Source organism: Vipera berus (assembly GCF_964194415.1).
Source record: "Vipera berus genome assembly, chromosome: 1".
Taxonomy (NCBI): domain Eukaryota; kingdom Metazoa; phylum Chordata; class Lepidosauria; order Squamata; family Viperidae; genus Vipera; species Vipera berus.
Window position 1 is genome coordinate 126,974,818 of NC_138202.1, and position 20,807 is coordinate 126,995,624.

Consider the following 20,807-nt stretch of genomic DNA (forward strand, 5'->3'; position numbering starts at 1 on the left):
TGGTCATGTGGCCGGCATGACTAGACACCAAAGGCGCACGGAACGCTGTTACCTTCCCACTGTAGTGGTCCCTATTTTTCTACTTGCATTTTTACGTGCTTTCGAACTGCTAGGTTGGCAGAAGCTGGGATGAGTAACTGGCGCTCACTCTGTTACGCGGCACTTGGGATTTGACCCGCCAAACTGCCGATCTTCTGATCGACAAGCTCAGCTTCCAAATCCACTGAGCCACCGCGTCCCTTAAAGAACCAAAGGCTGCTCACAATAATTAAAAAAAAACTTCCCACCTCACTTTATCATATACACTGTAATCATAGACTCATTTTCCTGGAATAAGTGTAAATGAGAGAGGGGAATTATGAGTATTTTAAGGAAGTGGTAAGAGTTTCAGTTCAGTCAGAGGATATTCAGGGATTGCATTTTCTTTACTTTTCCGAATGACAGGACTTTTTATACAGTCCTCCCTTCATGATTCTCCTCAGCCCAGCCAGCATTCCTCTTTACCTATGCATGCAAAGAAAAATACTGGATGGAGATAATGTGAATTCTGAGGGAAGGAAGGAGAAAAAGATTTGTAAATTATCTCAGTCAAAAGGTTCCCAGTTCTGGTATTCCAGAGGTCAACCAGGCATAAATTGGTTGTCATCCTAATAGTTCCTTGGCAATGTGCAGTTTGAGTAGAAAGTGATTTGACCACGAGAAAGGACAGATATTAATGTTCTCTAGATTCAGCTCACATCTCATCTACTCTGTGCAAACAACACATCAGGCCTGTGACCAGTGGTGGGATTCAGCCAGTTCGCACCAGTTCGGTAGAACTGGTAGCTAATTTTTTGTTGCCCAGGCCCAGAATGGACTTCCAGAAGTGGCATCCACACAGAGAACTGGTTGTTCACATATTTGAATCTCACCACGGCCTGTGACCATCTATGTGTATTATAGCCACTATTACCTGTAACATGGTTGTCATGGTTGCCATGATCTCACAAGTCTCTCTGGAATCCATTCCCAGAATTCAAGCTTTCCAACATCAAAAGCTTTGGGACTCCAATACCAGACCTGATGTGGCATCCAGGTGCCTATGGACAGTTAGTCCAGACTGTCATTATGGCCCAATTTAACAGACATCTGCAATAGTCATCTCCAGGCTGGTGCTGTTAGTGATTCAATGGTCTCAGAACAATTGCAGCAACACTCTTGGTTGGCAATGTGGCAATGTGGCTTAGCACATGTAATAGTGCTATACCTCTTAAATTGCAACCATGTACAAACTTCCCTAGCAATAAACTCCATTAAATTTAACTGAATCCATTTTTAAATGAGCATGCATGGGATTGTACTGTACCAGCTTCAAAATACTTCATTCTCTTTGCTGTTGTTATATTACTTCTATTTTGCCACTCAGTAAATATGGAATACTAAAAAGAACCCCTAAAGTATTATCTGCTTTACAGCCTGCTCCTATTTTAGAAGTCTGTGACAATCAGCTATTGAGCTGTTCAATAGCACTCATAACTCAACATTTTTCTTCCATACTCTTCTTGGACAAAAAAGATCTTATAGTCACGATCAGCATTTATGTCTGGCCAAGTTAAAAAAAAAAAAGAATGTAAACTCTTGTGAAGAGTTTAATACCAGCACTGTTTAGACATAGCAGAGATGTAAACAACATATTGAAAATAAAAGTGTGTCAACATGTATTCAAACAATACATTGCATAGTTGACCATAATATAATTATCTACAAGTCAGAAAATTATTACGTATGCCTACCTGTCACTTTCCCCAAGGTCAGTGATTTGACGGCTCTGAACTCAGCCTCGGAGGAAAAGTTGTGCTTGACTTTGAGAACCTGATCAATCTGGAAAGGAAGCAAAAATGCATGGTATTAACAATGCTTTCATAAGCAAGTGAACACCGTACTCTTTTGTTGGTATGCATTTTTTTCCACATTTTTTTTTCACTCCAACATGAGGCTCCTGTCAGGGAAATCTTCCCCCTGTTTGTGCAACACTGAGATTTTGAGAGCAGCTCAATAATTCCCCAAGCTTGTATCTGTCAGCTTTATCATTCCAATATCTGTGCAGGTCAGACAGTGTTGGGAGGCTGTCCAATTTGTTTTCCTAGAAGTGAATTTAGCCTGGATTTTTAATCAGCATGATGCCAATTCTGTTTTTAGTTTCTTATGTTACTATTCTGTATATTCCTATGCCAAGTCATGCACAATAGCAGAACAGTGTTTGAGAAATGGAGGACTACAAATCAACAGGTGTTTAGAATTCATTGATCTTTCATTCTTTATGTGTCAAAGCACAGAATTATTAGAATAATTCACAATCAGCCTTCTGATCAAAGATGCCTTATATTGTAATTAGCACAACAGGCAGAACAATGTTATTTGGGGAAAATCATTTTGAGCTCATTAGCGCAAACCTATTGAACTGTATTCTCTTGAATACAGGGTGAGCCAAATGCAAAATACATACATAGATCCTTTTGACATTGTAATCCTTAATCATTGTAATCCTTAATCCTATACATTTAGCTTTAACTTAAATGCATCATGAAGCTAATTATATATTTCTTTAATGCATTCTAGATCTGTAATCAACTGGTGTTGATCAGTGACATCAGGAGCCAAATTTTTTTCTTTTTGACATTTTTCTATCATTCTTCCTTTAGGTTTCTTTCTTTAGGTAACTATGGCATATACCAATATAAGTAAGAACAAGTTCTATTCTCTGGGTTTTTTTTACCTTAATAATAGATCAAAGTATGTGTTTCTAGTCTTCTCTACTCCTTAGAATTCAAAGAACAATTTTACTACAAACTTTACTGGGATCCCATCAGTTTTTACATGGGAGGGAGATACAAACTTTGTTTTTTCACTATGTGTTTTCATTCTCCAATATCTGTAGCCTATTATTTTAGGTATGTGGATGATATCATTATATTGGCAGGAAGTGACTTTAGTAAATATACCAATTGAGTTAATTTTATAGGCTAATTATAAATTGGAAAAAAATAAATAAAAATAACATCAATAAATATTAAATCCCTAAATTAAGCATTATGCTAACAGAGAAAGAAGTGGAGTTCTTGATTCTTTCTGAGCTTGGTTGTCTGTTTGCATATATTTCAAATGTCTCAAACAACCAACCAGCTGCAGAAAGCACAAATCAACTCTGATCTATATACTGTATATACTCTTCTAGAGAAAAAAGTACCAGGAGTGCTGTATTTTGAATGACATGGGATCAAAGCATGGCAATAAGAAACAGGGCTGAACATAGGAGACTAGTTATTTGAAAAATAAATAAAATTTAGGATTTGTCAGCTGATTATATGTTGTTATGACTTGCTAGTTCTTCTGTATGGAGTAGAAACATGGGCAATGAATAATGAAAACTCTGGATCATCCTTTTTTCTGTTCTTGAGCCGCTTATTTCCAATCTTAAAGTAGGTGCTGCAGCCAGAAGACAAAACAGTCACTTGACTGGGCAAGCACTTATCTGACCCTGCCATTGTTATAACTACTTACAGACCCAGCAGCAACTATAACAAATATGGGCATGTGCTTTTCAGGACAGGTATCAAATTTATCTTTTCATTTGATTATTAAGGACAGCAAAAAGTTCAGGAAGGTGTGGGCCACAACAAAGGGTAAAATAGATACCTGAATAGTCAGCTCTCTTCTATCTCTATTTATCTTCACACTGTGTAGTTCTCTGTTAGCAAAGTTTCCAGAATCAATTGTGAAAATAAGGGATTTGTCTTTACTCAGTCTGTATCGGACTTGCAAGCTTCCTTAAAAAAGAAGAAAGAAAGATGTTTGATCATACAAAGCGCCCATTCCTAAATCATTAAATTGCTGTGAAGAAGGAGAAAGTAAATCTAGGCAGAAGAAGCCGCAGTGGGAGAAGGAAAAAAGAAAAAGATTATCAATTTCAGTTGAAGAAGTGAAGTGCTTTATACATCAGATCCACTAAATCATAGATCTGTGAGTCTTAAAAACAACTGGCAAAACCTGTCTGTATTTTGTCCTTAATAGAAAGAATCATAAAGTATTTATCCTATTGGTGTAAGAAATGCTGTATCTCAACTTTCCCATCCCTTTAATCTTGGACCTTTCCAGGAGTCTGTCTTATGGTACATCATAAATAAAGACAAGAGGATGCAAGCCAACGAAGCAACAAGATGCTGAACATCAAGGGAAAAGTCATGTTGATAATTCAAGCAAGTTGAATCATAACCTGCAGATGTCATCTAAAAGTCCCTATAACTTAAGCCAGGGCTTTTCAACCAGTGGTACGGGTACCACCTGTGCTACATTGGCACCTGGCAGGTGGTACACGACCACCCTAGAAAAGTGGTAGCGGGCAATGGGAATGAGCTGAGCCGGTGGCAGCACCGCACAAGCCTGAGTGACAGATGGCTGGAGCTGCAGGGCTGTCAGGGCTCAGCAGAAGCGCCAGGATCAGTGCCAGGCTCCAGCTGGAGCTCAGCACTGATCCTGGTGCTTCTGCTGACCCCAGAAGAAGCACCGATCAGCTGGAATGTTGCAGCATCTCCAGGGTCTTGTGATTTACATTCAGATGCTTTGCAACTGATTCATATTTATGACGGTCACAGTCTTCCAGGGTCATGTGAAGTGACCAAAACCTGCTGCAACCACCCAGCAGAGGAGGGGGGAATAAAAACCAAACACCCCCCCCCACACACTGCCAATCCTCAACAGAAATGCTCATGACAATGAAAACCTTGGACAGGAGGAAGAGCGCCGTCGGGTGGGCAGGCAGGTGTCTTACTCGGCTGTGGCTTGGGGGGCACTTTGTTCAGTGCCATTGTAACTTCAAACAGTGACTAAGCGAACTGTTGTAAGTCGAGGACTACCTGTAGTTCATCATTTTTTTCCTTTTTCTTTTTTTTGGTCATCAAGTTTTTGACACCTTGCTAGGCAACTGGTGGTAGTCAGATGTTGCCATATCCTAAAAGTGGTACAGTGGGTGAAAAGGTTGGACAAAATTGCTCGGATCTGGACCGGTTTGGACTCCGACTGGGCAGAGTCTGACGATGAGGACATGGGCAGTTTTGTTGATGTTATCTGGGAGGAGTTCGATCCTGTGACTCCTGAAGACGTGGACAGGATCATGGGGAAGCTGAGCTCCACCACGTGTTTGTTGGACCAGTGCCCCTCCTGGCTGGTTTATGCGGCTCGGGATGGGACACGAGGCTGGCTCCAGGCAGTGATAACTGCTTCCTTGAGTGAGGGTAGTTTTCCCGCCGCCTTGAAGGAGGCGGTGGTGAGACCCCTCCTTAAGAAGCCTGCCCTGGACCCAGCTGTATTAAACAACTTTCGTCTGGTCTCCAACCTTCGCTTTCTCACGAAGGTTGTTGAGAGCGTGGTGGTGTATCAGCTCCCTTTGTTCCTGGAGGAAGCTGATTATCTGGACCCGTACCAATCGGGTTTCAGGCCCAGGTACAGCACGGAGATGGCATTGGTCGCGCTGGTGAATGATCTCTGGCAGGCTCAGGACAGGGGTTGTTCCTCTGTCCTAGTCCTGTTAGACCTCTCAGCGGCTTTTGATACCATTGACCATGGTATCTTGCTGCGGTGTCTCAGGGGGTTGGGAATGGGAGGCACTGTTTTTCAGTGGTTCTCCTCCTACCTTCTGGGATGTTCGCAGTCGGTGTTGGCAGGGGGGCAGAGGTCGACCTAGAGGCCTCTCGTTTGTGGAGTTCCTCAGGGGTCGGTCCTCTCGCCTCTCCTGTTCAACATCTATATGAAGCCTCTGGGTGAGATCATTCGTGGTTTTGGAGTTTGGTATCATCAGTATGCTGATGATACCCAGCTTTTCATTTCAACCCCAAACCACCTCGACGTGATGTCCCATTGCCTGGAGGCGGTCCGGGTCTGGATGGGGAGGAACAGGCTTCGGCTCAACCCTGACAAGACTGAGTGGCTGTGCGTGCCAGCATCTCGGGAAATTCAGATTATTCCACCTCTTACTATGGGGGGTGAGTTATTACCCCCCGTAGATAGGGCTCGCAACTTGGGAGTCCTCCTAGATTCACAGCTCTCCTTAGAAGATCATATAGGAGCTGTGACTAGGGGGGCCTTCGCCCAGGTTCGCCTGGTGCGCCATCTGGACCGGGATGCCTTGCGTACTGTCACTCATGCGCTTGTGACCTCTCGTTTAGACTACTGCAATGATCTCTACATGGGGCTGCCCTTGAGGATCACTCGGAGGCTTCAGCTGGTGCAAAATGCAGCCGCGCAAGTTGTGTTGGGGGTCTCCCGATACTCCCATGTTACACCTCTGCTCCGTGAGCTGCATTGGCTTCCAGTTGCCCTCCGGGTGAGATTCAAGGTGCTGGTGATGACCTATAAAGCCCTACATGGCATGGGTCCGGATTACCTACGGCAACAACTGCTGCCGGCGTCAGCCTCCCTCCGTCCAGTGCGCTCCCACAGAGAGGGCCTCCTCAGGGTGCCACCGGTCAGAGAATGTCGACTGGTGACCCCCAGGGGGAGGGCGTTCTCTGTGGGTGCGCCAGACCTGTGGAACCGCTTACCGGTTGAGCTCCGGATGGCCCCCGACCTCCGCTCCTTCCGACGTGATCTAAAAACTTATTTATTTGAACAAGCCAGCCTGGTCTCATGGGTTTGGGGTCTGGGGTTTTAACATGGATTTTAACCAATGTACTACATCGGGCATAATTATTTAATGTTTTTTTTAACTTTTGTATTTCGTATTTTGATATTTATTGCCCTGTACACCGCCCTGAGTCCTTCGGGACAAGGGCGGTATAAAAATTAAATAAATAAATAAATAAATAAATAAATAAATAAATAAATAAATAAATAAATAAATAAAAAATAAAAAAATAAATAAAAAAAGCCCTGACTTAAGCCACCAAAAGAAAAAGTTAGCTTCTGGCTGTTCAACAATGCTGTGTACTCTCCAATCAGCAAAGCATTTGTGTGACATATTTTCATTTTTCTTTTTAAGAAGTGAATTGTGACATGTTCTGTCAAAAGAAAGGAAAGCTGATTCTGTATATTATATACTGTAGGTTGCTCTAACTGTTTACATACACTAAAGCAATTTGACTCATACATAAACACAGACATCCTGAAGAAAAAAGAACTATAGAAGAAATGTAGATGACTTATAGCCTCTTCGTATTTTTTTTCTTTAAGAAAGAGAACATGCAATTTCCTACTTGTAAAACAGAGCAATGAAACCACCATCTTATTATGATACTACAACAGATCAGGAGCAGAAAACCTGCAGCCCACCAAATATCATTAAATTGTAATTCAAATAGGATAACTGTAGTTGGAAGAATCTGGAATCCAATCACATTAAAAAGGCTACAGGTGTCTTATGACCAAAGTGTAAAAAAGTCATAGCTTTTATAACAGCTCTGACAAAGTTACAACATTCTAAACAGAGATTGTATCATGCCTCATCTTTAAAGTAGAGTAATCATCTCTGTACTTTAAAAACCACAGAAACCTCATTGTGACAAGTTTGATCCTTATAATTGTACCAATTCTAAAGTGAATATAGGAAAATAAAAACGGTAATGTTTCAATTATTTTTTTAAAAGGTTTGTTTTAATTATCTGAATACACTGAAAAATATATTCATACCATGAAAACATCAGGTGAATTCATTTGTTAACCATAAACCATAACATTCAGAATAAAAAAAAGATATAGAATACCATAAATACTCTAAAATATAATTTATACTGATCATTTATAAATTCTAAGATTGCAATATAAACTAGTATAATTATTAAAGTATAATTATGCAAAGCCTAATTATACAGCTGTTAAGCAATAATGTGCATAACACTGATCAAAACCTCAATACACCTACAACTAGGAGAGTTACAAATAACATTTTGAGACCAAATATGTTAAATTAATTTTTAATAAAATTAAATAAAGGAAAACCACCTTAACATTATTGAAAGGAATGTTTTGTTTCCTAATATAGCATTGCTTGTAAAACTAAATAATCTGAAAAACATGGGCTCTTAACCTAAAATACCTTTTAATTATACCAGCTCTGGCACATAAAAACAAGTAAATAAACAAAGAAGGGGGGGGAAAAATCACCCAATCTGTCAATATACAGTTTCCTTACTAAGCTTTTTTTTAAAAAAGTAGTAGGGCAGACATGTCAAACACAAGGCCCAGGGGCCAGATCCGGCCCGCGAAGTGGTTTCATGTGGCCCGCAAAGCCATCCTGGAAACAGTGAGGGAACGGGTCCCACTGCCTTGGCCCTGGCCCAGAGACCCTCCTTCTGCCAGAGACCCTCAGATCTGTCCCACTCCTCCCCAGGCCCCCATAGGCACCCTTGATGCAAATGATGTAGAGCTGGCCACGCCCACCCAGTAGGTCATATGCACTCTAGCCACACCCACCCAGTAGGCCACACCCACCCTGGCCATACCCACCCGGCCCCTTGAGGGCAACCGCAATGCTGATGCGGCCCTCAATGAAATTGAGTTTGACACCTCTGTAGTAGGGTTTTCCTTTGAATAAATATGTAAAGGTTTGTACTTGACTGATAGCGAAATTGACTTCTGCAACAGCTGACTCCTGAATCTACTGAAATGTGATTCAGGGTTTCACAAAGGCTACAAAAACAAGTTTCTGCTTCTCTGTTTATTCTCTGCGGGCTCAGGATTTTATCCCCTCTGTCTGTTGGTGATGATTTTGTGCTTCCTTTGAAGGTAGCAAGAGTACCACTGTTGGTGTGCTGTTTTCTGTTAAACTCTGGACCTTCTGCAGCTGCCTTTACCTCACAATCAATACCTTTCTTTCATCTTTTGATATATTATCTATTCTTTCAAAATATTCTTTGCAAAGAATAATTGTTTTATTAACTGTATTGCAGAATAAGTAACAAATACCAAATGACTTTTGTGTATTCATGAATTCAGATGTTCTGACTGACTATAGAGTTCTATATGACATTTTGCCTCTAATAAGAATATGCAGATAATTTACTTTAATTTTTTAGATCATTTATATCACATAATGTAACTAGAACAATCTTCAGATTATGGCTTTGGGAGTTTTTGTTCCAGTCACCAGTTGGTTTATAAACCTGCCTTTGGCACTATATCTTTCAGCATATTACAATGCATGAAATATGTATTGCTGCCAAGTTATTAGTCAAATGGTTTCTAAGAATAATTGCCAGTTTATTTTGCAGCTTTTCTAATTAACTATGAAATCAATAAGCGTGTTCCAAAATTTTCTACCTAGGGTTGGTCAACTGGCAGATGAATGTAACCTGCAAAGCTGTTTCATCCGGCTGTTGCATATTTAATCAAAGACAAGGTAAATATTTTGCCCATAGCTTCATTTAAAAGGGATAATATGTTTGCAAAGGTGTGAATTGTAAGTCTCTATTGTGTAATGTTTCATCTTTGTTTGAGTTTTGTACCAAAGCAAACTAACAGCTGTTCATAGAATAACTGAATATGAATGAGCAAATCTGTTAATTTCCCTTTCACTCAGTTTCTCATCCTATTACCTCTTAAATTATTCAATCCTCTTTCTCTAGAACTTTACAATCAAAGGATAGGTCAAAGAAAAACAAACAAGAACAAAAACAAAAGTCCTATCACCAACAACCTTCCCACTGAAAAACTTACATGTATTTGACTTATGTATGCACAATTGTATATTGGCATCCACAAATTTCTAGTGCATACACTGATTCCTAGTGTTTATTTCTTCTCTTATATATTGGATTTATACACATATACAGTACATACACACACACATACACACACAGTAGTTACACACACATACACATTGTGTGTGTGTGTACATATATATACACACACACACACACATACACACACAGTGTGTATGTGTGTGTATAAATCCAATATTTAAGAGAAGAAATAAACATACACAATCATACACACACTAAATGCTCTTGCTATTGCTATGTAGATACAGTATATTAGTGCTTATTTTTGTTTAATTCAATTTTTGTGTATTTGTATTCCAGCTGTAAACATTTATTTATTTATTCATTCATTCATTCATTCATTCATTCATTCATTCATTCATTCATAGCAAATTTTGAAATTTTTCCTCTCTCTAACAGAGGGACTCTAATCCTTATCATCTGGATCGCTAACAAACTGGTGTAGTTGAGATTGGCTACATCTGCATTTCTTAAACCCTTTCCTAGAAATGTGAATAGATGGCTTTTACATGTTACTGTAGTATTTTTATGGGTGCACCTTGGGTGAAAAGAGGGCAGTAACTTGTCTTCTCATCCGCTAATAACTGTCTTTTTGCTGTTAGATCAGAGTTATGCATTTCCTTTGTCAAAATAATGAAAGCCATATTACTACAAATTCAACACATTTCTTGCAGACATATAGTACCACCACATACTACAAAAGGGTGGAGTTGTGTTGCATTGATGCAGTACTGCTTTTTTTTTTATGTGCCTCCCCTTGTCCCATTTCTCCACGAATGTTGCTGATATACTTGGTAAAATTTAATTTCAATAAAGTGTGCATTTTATTTCTCTGTAACTGCAACAAGATTGTAATGTAAAGGTCATGCAATATGTAACATATAATCTCCCGTCTCTCCTACATTTTATTTTTTGCAGAAGTCTTTACCTTTACCTGGGAATTAAAGATACTATATAAAAAATGACTAAAGGGCCAGGAAAAAACTGAGTGGGGATGAAATGGACTATATTTTATTTAATTGAACAGAAACAATGTTACATTAAAATCTAGTTAATGGAACTAATCCCTTCAATAATTTCCCATTCTGTCATAATTAAAAATCATAATGTGATAGCAATGGAGGGCCATACCACAACATAGATGATTGCTCTCTAAGTCCAACAAGATACTACCAACACTGGCAGGGTAAGTTACTGTACATAAACAGGGAGAAACCCCACAGTCACTAGTACTGATAATATTACCTAGTCTGGTAATAAAATCTCCTCAAGCAAATTACTCAGAGAGCATCAAGGACTCCACATTTCAATCTTGAGCTACAGATATTCTCTCCTATTGAAACCAACCTGACAATATAATCTACGGTCTAGCTGATAGTAGGAAGTAATAAGTTCAAGGACACTGAACCCTAGATAAATTGCAGCTCAAATTTCACTTTGGACCATGAAATGCTCAATTGCTCAATTATTTCAAAGCATACAAAAGAGATGGGCAAGGTTAGATAAGTACAATCAGTACTTACTGTACATTATTGCAATATGAATGGATCTTTGGCATCCTCTCAATGTTTCTGAATGTTAAGTCCCAGTGTAGAAACCCACCATCCCTGTGAATGGAAAGCACACTATCTTTTCCAAAGTGTTGTTCCTTTTCAAATTGATGGAATAATGCAAGCATCTTGAAACCATGTGAATGGTGTACATGCTCCTTCTTCTACCAGCTTCAATCCTCTATCAATGCAGATTCTTTCTTTATGATCTCATTTTTTCCCCTTACTTCCAATAGTCTTGTAAGGAGGCATATTACTTTGATAACCATACAGACGTGCGTTCATACAAGCATGCATGCATAGGCTGAATGGGAATAAAACAATCACTACTTGGCAATTTTCCCTGAGCAGTGAATTAATGAAAATTCATTTTAGAATACATTATCCCCATACTTGGCAGACCCTTCTAGCTTGATCAGCTAACTTTAGCATTTGATATGCCTGACAGCATCCATATGTTGAATTTGACTGTTCATCCAATATTAGAATGGTAGAATCAATTACCCTTGGAGTCTGACTTCTTATGAAACAGTCAGATATACGCTTATGAACATTTTTCAGTTTCAAGAACCACGAAACAAGCTTCCTCTTTGTCCAATGCAAAGAGTTTACATATGTAATTTTTTAAAAATAAGTAGTCAATTCTTTTCTGCAAAAACTGTTTCCATAGAACTGTTTTTCGGGGTCGACACAGTGTACATAGGATTTTCATGTTTTTTTCATGTCCCCGTGCTAGGGGAAAAGAAAGCCATTTGGTATTCCATCTCAACCTAACTAAACAACAGTCAAGTGTTTTATTTGGTAGCTTATTAAAAGGGTGACCACACTTTCTCATTGTATCATCACACATGTATGAGTGATTGCTAAAGAGGAGAAAATAATTAGAGAAGGTGTTGAGTGAAGAAGGAAAGATCACATTAGTGAGGCAATTAGTAACATGGTGTATTCCATATGTGTTATTTAACATTTGCATGGAGAGCCTTTTGCAGTGATTTATTGATAATAGGAGCACAGAAAGAAGAACTTTGCATCATTAACACCAATTCATCTCCTTCTGGAAGTGGCCAGTTATTATCAGTGCCACTCAGTGTAAATTATATTCCTGGAATACCTCTGAGACCTGATGTTAAAGTCCAGTGCAGTGACTCTACCATTTGTTCTTTTTTCAAATAAACTATCTTTTTTATGGAAGAGCTGGCTGGGAATACTGTTCTTTAATTAGCAGGCCCTTCTTTGGACTCTCCTGATGAGAGCTTGCTTTAGTCACAAGTCTCATTGCAGTAGAGGGATTACAGAAGGCAAAAACTGCGCTAATTAAGTTTCCCTATAATACAAATCGGCCAGTGGTGGGATTCAAATATGTGAACAACTGGTTCTCTGTGTGGATGTCGCTTCTGGAAGTCCATTCCGGGCCTGGGCAACAAAAAACTAGGTACCGGTTCTGCCGAACTGGTGCAAACTGACTTAATCCCACCGCTTAAATGGGCCATTCTGGAATCCATGTTTAATTCAAATTGGCTTTGAATTAGTCCAGTTTTGTGCCTGTTTCATTTTCCCACTTCTGTTTCTCACTGGCTATAGCAAAATGGAAAGATCAATGTTTAAGTTTCTAATTGATTATAAACAAATGCTGCAGGGCTAGAAACCCCAGAAACTGTAGGATGTGGAAGTTCTGGAAACCTACATTTTTTAAGGATTTGGGTACTATTCTAATGCCAGGCTCTGGCATTATGACACTAGGAAATATGGTTTTTTAGAGCTCCTAAATCAAAATAACTGTATTCAATAAGCCTGATGTTGTTGCTGGGCTTAATGGACAGAGAACTAGGAAAAAAAATAGAACTTTGATGCTATATATGCTGACAGCAGAACAAATATGCTTTGCACAAAAATAGAAGAATACTTTGATTCCCACGATGGAAGAATGGCTGCAAATGTTGATGGGTTTAGTAGAGATGGCTAAATTGACTTTTTTGATTAAAGAAAAGAATTCAATTAATTTTGTTTCTGTTTGGAAACAAATCTGGAATTTGTGCTTGAGATGGAAAAAAAATGAAACTTTGATTTTGGGTTTTGCTGATGAAATAGTTTTTGTTTTATAGGAATGGCTAGTGTTATTACATAAAAGTAAAATGCTGAGGTTGTATGTTATTATCTTATTCTACTGCACCAAAAAGAGCAGGAAGTGAATGCTTTTCTTTTTCTTTTATCCTACACATTTTCTCTTTCCCTTTTCCTTCCCTTTCCCCCATTATTCTTATTTTTCTTTGTATTTCTGTATTTTGATATTTTGATAAACTAATAAAAAAATTGTAACTCGAATAAGCCTGATGTTATTGCAGTAGTGTCCTTTGGAAATCACAGAAAAAATAGCACTAACTTTAAGAATCTTCAATGCTAGTGATATCACATTGAGAAAGGAGAAGTAGCCATGGCAAGATTAAAATCTTAATGAAGGCTGACACTTTGGTAACTGAAGCTGTTGTTACATCCAGATGTCATTCTTACTCAACCTAATGCTTGGAGTAAAACTAACTATACTGGAGAGAAGGGTTGTGTTTCCTTGCAAATCAAGATAGGCAAGCAGAACTCTCCCACCACCAATTGCGGTAAACAACTCCTCTGAATGAAAACCTCCTAAGCAAACTTAGGAACACAGGAATGGGGAAGAATGGAAATTGTCTCAAATGTACTGAACCTTTGGAAGCTGAGTCAACTAATTGTTCGATCAGGAGAAATGCTACAAGAGAGTTTGTCAGTGCTTTCTCTAGTGGAGGTGGTAGCGAAGCCCCATCTTTGCACATGCAGGATCCAGGCAATGTGCAAAATCACACTGCCTATGGTCCATGGAAATGTTGCCCACCATGGAACTGGTCCCCAAAAGGTTGGGGGGCTGTTGACTTAAAGCAAACTATAAATGCGGATGGGTTTAGAACACAGGTGTCAAACTCGCCATGTCATATGACATGTCATGACGTATCACAACTTTTTTCGCATTGCCGGAGCTGGGGTGGGTGCAGCCTCTGCATGATGCAACCAGCCCACAGGCCGGCAATTTGACACCCCTGGTTTAGAAAGTAAATGTGGACCCGGAAAGGTCTTTAACCAAATCCTATATAATTTATACTGTTTATTTACGAACTACTCTTCACCTCCCTTTTTTTTTACCCCTTGATCTTTTTTGTACAAAAGTGTTTCTCATTATAAAGATTTTTTTCTTCTTCTTCTGTTCAATTGTGTCCAGTTCTTGGAGATTGCCTGGAATAGCCCCTGCAGTTTTCTTGGCAACATTTTTCAAAAGGTTTACCATTGCCTGCTTTCAAGTGCTGAGCTAGAATAACTGGCTCCATTTCACCCTGGTGGTTGTGTGCCTGAAACAGAACTAGAACTCACAGTCTTCCAGTTTCCAGCCCGATGATTTAACAACTACACCAAACTGGTTTATGCTGGATTATACTCCACCCATTTTGTTCATAGTAATCTGTACAATCACAGAACAGCAACTATTATTTAAGGGAAGGTTGCATTTAATGTTTTAAATCTGAGGAAGAATAATAAATTATTGAATGTATATGCTACCCAAATTATTTTGCCAAATGTTTACAGGATTGCCCTCCCAAATGTGATGGGGGGATTCAGATGTATAACTAAGATTGCTTGCTTCAATTATTTATGTTAAGACTATGATCAGGATGACTAAAAACCTGCATGCTTTCCTCCCCTTTCAGCATTCCTTTAAAGTAACACATTGAGAGTTTCACAAAGCAAATCACCCTAGAGATGTGTTCTTTATACAGCTTTCAACAAGGTGCGCAGACAACAGGCCAAAGCAGGCCTCTTGAGAAACGATAGTATCATGAAGACAAATGGCCTGTCATATCCAATATATTGCTTGGGATGCATATATAAAAAGTGGGAGGGAGACTTATTCCAATTGCCCTCTGCTACCTATTGTTAATAAAATGGGAAACATTTTCCCACTGTCCTCTGCTGCCTATAGCTGTTAAATGGGTTTTATCCCAAACAGCCTACGTGGACATATGGGGCTACCAGAATGCAGTGTACAGATTACCTGCAAACTGCTTGAATTGCTTTCCCCCCCCCCTCTCTTCCTCTAATCCAATTACTGTCTCTTGGCTGCTGAGTTTGAATCTTCTGTACATCTCCTGGCCCTTCACACTAACCTGCAGTGCCATAAGTAGGAAAAAAAGTTTCTATCAATTCAGCTTGATACTCCATAACTTCTAAAATGTCTACTACACAGAGGTTTTTGCTAAGAGGTGGCCTCTTGACATTCATCTTGCATACTCAGGGATTCAAAATGCTAACTATTAAGATTTTAAAAAGCTCAAAATGTATGGTGCGCATTTTGGGAGCTCTCAATTTGCCCATTTTTCACAGCTTCACACTTAATCTTTCACCGTTGTCAGCATTAGAAGCACCACCTAAATATCCTAAGCAACTTGTCCATGCTGTTGATAATAAATACAGTTCATCCATAATGATTTTTCAGTCCTTAGCACTAAGAGCCAATGTGAACGTAAGACTTAACTGTGCTTAACCATGAGTTTCCTTTCTCATCACTTCCCTTCTACACTAATATATTCCCATCCCAATTTATCGCAAATGTGTACATATGGCAATGGGGAAGTTGAAGTCATCTCACATGTCTTATTGTGCTGCAAGTTCTACAGGAATATCCTATTAACGTACATTTCCCCTCTATTAGAGTGATTTCTAGTGAGATCAGATAATTTCTATGTGACCCATCTTCTTCAGGATTCGAATCTAGCCATCACTTTGTGCAGTAGCAAAAACTGGTTACAGAACTAAAGGTCCTTATTTGTTATCAATATTTTGCTTAGTTATATTCTAACAATGTTTAAAGGATATATATTTTAATATATGGTTTTATTATATTGGTTTTATTATTGTTAGATAAACATGGTATTATTTTAATACGGGTGTTCAGAATATACAATATTTGATTTATTTTATAGTTGTCAGTATATAATTGCACCTCCTTCTCCTGGTTGATTCTGATTGTAATTGCTGTCTCTTACCTGTCTTTTTATTATCTTATGTTGCTGGTCATTGTCCAAATAAATTTCAGATTTCTGCTTATAATTCTAGAGGCTAAGCAACTCACCTGACTCAAATTCTTCAATATGTACTTATCTAGTATTCCATCAGAGAGCAAAATAGATGGCTATCGTATCTGCACCGTATTGTTCTTATTCCCTACCCTTTCAATCCCTCTATACTGCATACTCTACAACTGCATTATTGGAATAGAAAACAGTATTACTTTCATGCGAAAGGATTGTCAAACAAATGAGGAGTGTTTATTGGGAGTGGGTGGAATTTCTTCTGTTTTCATTTTCAATCAAACTTACTCTATTAAGACTTCCTGATCAATCATGTAGAATGCAGCTTTATGACAAAATCTACACGGTTCTGAATTTTTGGAACCTGCCAGGCAGTTGGCAGCTCAAAATTGTATATGTTCATTTTAGAGATAAGTCTCCATTAAAAAAAAATTGATAACACTTTAAAAGATTGCTATATTAAGGAAAAATGCACACAACAATATACAGCTATTTGACGGTACTGTGTTTTAGCTCCACAAGGTAATTTTTGGGAAATCACATGGACATGTAGGTGATAACTTTTGTTATTATTTTTACTGAAGATTGTGTGCTATATGAACAAACTGACAGCAAAGAAGGACAGGTGGTGCAAATTTATGAAAGGGTGCTTCTTATTATTTTGGGATGACAATACATGTAGTCTCCATTTACCAACCACATTGGAATCATTCACTCCATCACTAAGCTACGAGATCATAAAGTGAAACATCACATGACTAAACCTGAGTTACAATTTCAGTTTGTTAGTTCTGGGGGTGGTCCTTAAGTGAATCACCCACAGTCATTAAGTGCATCATCATATGAGCATGACTTGAGACTTCCTGCCAGCTTCCCCACTAACTTTGCTTGTTGAAAGCCAGCTGTGAAGGTCATAAATGATTTCAGGATACTGCTGCTATTGTAAATGTGCACCAGCTGCCTGAATTGTGATAATGTGACTGAGGGGATTTATTTATTCATCAAACAAATATATAGTATATAGGTGCCCAACTCATTCATGGAAGACTTTGAGCAGCTTACAAAATTTAATGGCTACAATGACTGCAACTTCAACAATCTGTCGCAAGTTTCCTTATTCAGCATTGTTTTCATTTTAAACCATTACTGAATAAGCAGTTGGTAAGTGAGGACTACCTATAATGACATGTAAAATTAGGAAGCAGCCTTTTCTCTTCTTACAACATAAACTTGCAAAAACTCCCCATCCCCAGTCTTAGCTTCTGCACAGGTTTTTGCAGAGTTAGGATGCAAAGCTTCAAACAAAACATTAAATTAAAGTTAAAAAAAAATCCACCTCACCAGATGGGAACTCTAGTGGGTTCCTCATCTTTGGCATGAAATACACAGACAGCCATGTTTACACCAAAAGTTGTAACTGATGTTCACAAAATAAACACTTTTGTACCGATTATATGTTAAGAATTCACTATATTGGCAATTTGCAGAATTCGCTGAGAAGCCTGAGTAGAGATAAGCAAGTTCAAGAAGCACTTAAAAGACCAAGAAGTTAAATTGGAAGCAAATGAGAAATTAATTGCAGCTTTAACTGCTTGAGACATAACAATAATTAAAGAGCTAGTCTCTAGGCAAGAAGACTGAGATTTTATCCAAGGCCAAAAGAGCAGAACAAAAAGCTGTTTACATCCATTCTTTAATTTTTCACACTAAAGAGAGTTTAATAGAAGCTACTGAAATATTTCTAGGATTATTTGTGCTGCAACTTCAGAGATTTATTGAGTGCCACCTTGAAGCAAGTTTTCACAATCTACGGATCATTTTCTCATTGAGGTTTTTGGGAGTCTGATCAGGACAAAATATGACAAACTACTGGAATAGTAACAAATTTGGAACAAGAGGGAAAGAAGCTTATGTTATTTTTTGATCTACCTTTCAGAGTGATACAAAAGTGGAGAGATTTCTGCAAAACTCATCTTATGGCCAAACAGAATCCTGAAAAAAATGATTTATTGTTGGAAATTGATATGAAGAAATTTTATTAGCCTGAAAAAAAATCTGTTAATTATTTCAAACCACAGAAGGCTATACAAGTAGATGCAGAAATTCCAAGTCTGCTCAGAAATTATTCATTTGGAGGCTCAGTGTGTCTTTTGGTAATACAGAATTGTGTTTTTGTCTTCATTTGGTTGTTTAATTTTCCTTATCTAGTGGAAATTCAGTGGGAGAGAGAGAGGAGTGGGTTTTTTTTCAAATATTTTCACTTTTTAATTAATTGTTATACATTTGGAGTATTGTGTAAAACATTTTATTATGAGGTTTGTATGTATTGTTCTGATTCCTTTCCATTTTTTAATTACTGCTTTTTATTACATATTTTTCTAAGTTACACAATGATAAGATGAGTGGGTTTTGGTTATTGCAGCAATAATAAATGAATACTATTTCATGATGCTTTGATGTTTTGGTATTTGTACATTAGACTTACGGGTATTTGTAATTCAGTTTGGTTGCTACACTAATAGATTTAAAGCACATGAAAACCACATGGGTGTCACAGGGCATTACAGGTTGGGAAAATAACTAAGGAGTCAGGTTTTTTTTAAGCAACATATTTTAGTACAAATGAGAAATATGTTCTAGTGCAAAAATGGGCTCAGTGAATTTATATGCAAGTAGTTCTCAACTTCCCCTTCATGGATTAGAGCCTTGTCGTGGCGAAGAGGCTTGCGTAATTCAATGAAGCTATGAGCTATGCCATGCAGGGCCACCCAAGATGGACAGGTCATAGCAGAGAGTTCTGACAAAACATGATCCACTCGAGAAGAAAATGGCAACCCACCTCAGTATCTTTGCCATGAAAACCCTATGGACAGTATCAAAGGCAAAATGATATGACACTGGAAGATGAGCCCCTCAGGTCAGAAAGTGTCCAATATGCTACTGGGGAAGAGCAGAGGGCTAGTATTAGTAGCGCCAGAAAGAATGAAGTGACTGGGCCAAAGCTGAAAGGACGCTCGCTCAGCTGTGGATGTATCTGGTGGTGAAAGGAAAGTCCGATGCTGTAAAGATTTTTTCTTCATAGGAACCTCAAATGTAAGATCCATGAATCAAGGAAAGCTGGACGTGGTCAAACAAGAGATGACAAGACTGAACATTGACATACTTAGGAATCAGCAAACTAAAATGGACAAGAATGGATGAATTTAATTCAGATGACCATCAGGTATACTACTACAGGCAAGAATCCCTCAGAAGAAATGGAGTAGCCTTCATAGTCAATAAAAGAGTAGGAAAAGCAATACTGGGATACAATCCCCAAAATGACAGAATGATCTCAGTTCGAATCCAAGGCAAACCATTCAATATCACAGTAGTCCAAGTCTATGCCCCAACCACCGGTGCTGAAGAGGATGAAATTGACCGGTGCTATGAAGCCCTACAGCACCTTATAGAACTAACAACAAAAAATGATGTCCTTATCATCATGGGGGATTGGAATGCTAAAGTAGGAAGCCAAAAGATAACCGGAATAACAGGCAAGTTTGGCCTTGGAGTACAAAATGAAGCAGGGCACAGGCTGACAGAATTTTATCAAGAGAATACGATGGTCATAGCAAACACTCTTTTCCAACAACCCAAGAGACGGCTCTACACATGGACATCACCAGACGGTCAACACAGAAATCAGATTGACTATGTGCTCTGCAGCCAAAGATGGAGAAGCTCTATACAGTCAGTAAAAACAAGACCAGGAGCTGACTGTGGCTCAGACCATGAACTTCTCGTTGCAAAGTTTATGCTTAAACTGAAGAAAGTAGGGAAAAGCGCTAGGCCACTCAGGTATGAATTAAATCATATCCCTGTAGAGGTGACAAATAGATTTAAGGAATTAGATCTGATAGACGCAGTGCCTGAAGAACTATGGACAGAGGTTTGCAACATTGTACAAGAGGTAGCAACTAAAACCATCCCAAAGAAAAAGAAATGCAAGAAAGCAAAATGCTGAGGAAGCTGAGGGAAGGAGGGAAGCAAAAGGCAAGGGAGAAAAAGAAAGATACGCCCAATTGAATGCAGAATCCCAGAGAATAGCTAGAAGAGATAAGAATGCCTTCTTAAATGAACAGTGCAAAGAAATAGAAGAAAACAATAGAATAGGGAGGACCAGAGATCTCTTCAAGAAAATTGGAGAGATGAAGGGAACGTTTCGTGCAAAAATGGGCATGATAAAGGACCAAAATGGCAGGGACCTAACAGAGGCAGAAGAGATTAAGAAGAGGTGGAAAAATTACACAGAAGAACTATACAAGAACGAGCTTAATGTCCCTGATAACCACGATGAGGTGGTCATTGACCTTGAGCCAGACATCCTAGAATGTGAAGTGAAGTGGGCCTTAGAAAAG

General features: G+C 38.7%; 1 protein-coding gene across 1 annotated transcript in view; it reads right to left on the minus strand.

The window, feature by feature from the left end:
* The window catches only part of CNTNAP5 (contactin associated protein family member 5), a gene marked incomplete at both ends in the record, with an annotated part of 429,095 nt that overhangs the window by 27,178 nt on the left and 381,110 nt on the right, over positions 1-20,807 (minus strand). Inside the window, 2 exons of the mRNA XM_081335453.1 lie at positions 1,773-1,860; positions 3,676-3,802. Of these exons, the coding sequence (XP_081191579.1) occupies positions 1,773-1,860; positions 3,676-3,802 (215 nt within the window). The remainder of the gene's footprint in view (positions 1-1,772; positions 1,861-3,675; positions 3,803-20,807) is intronic.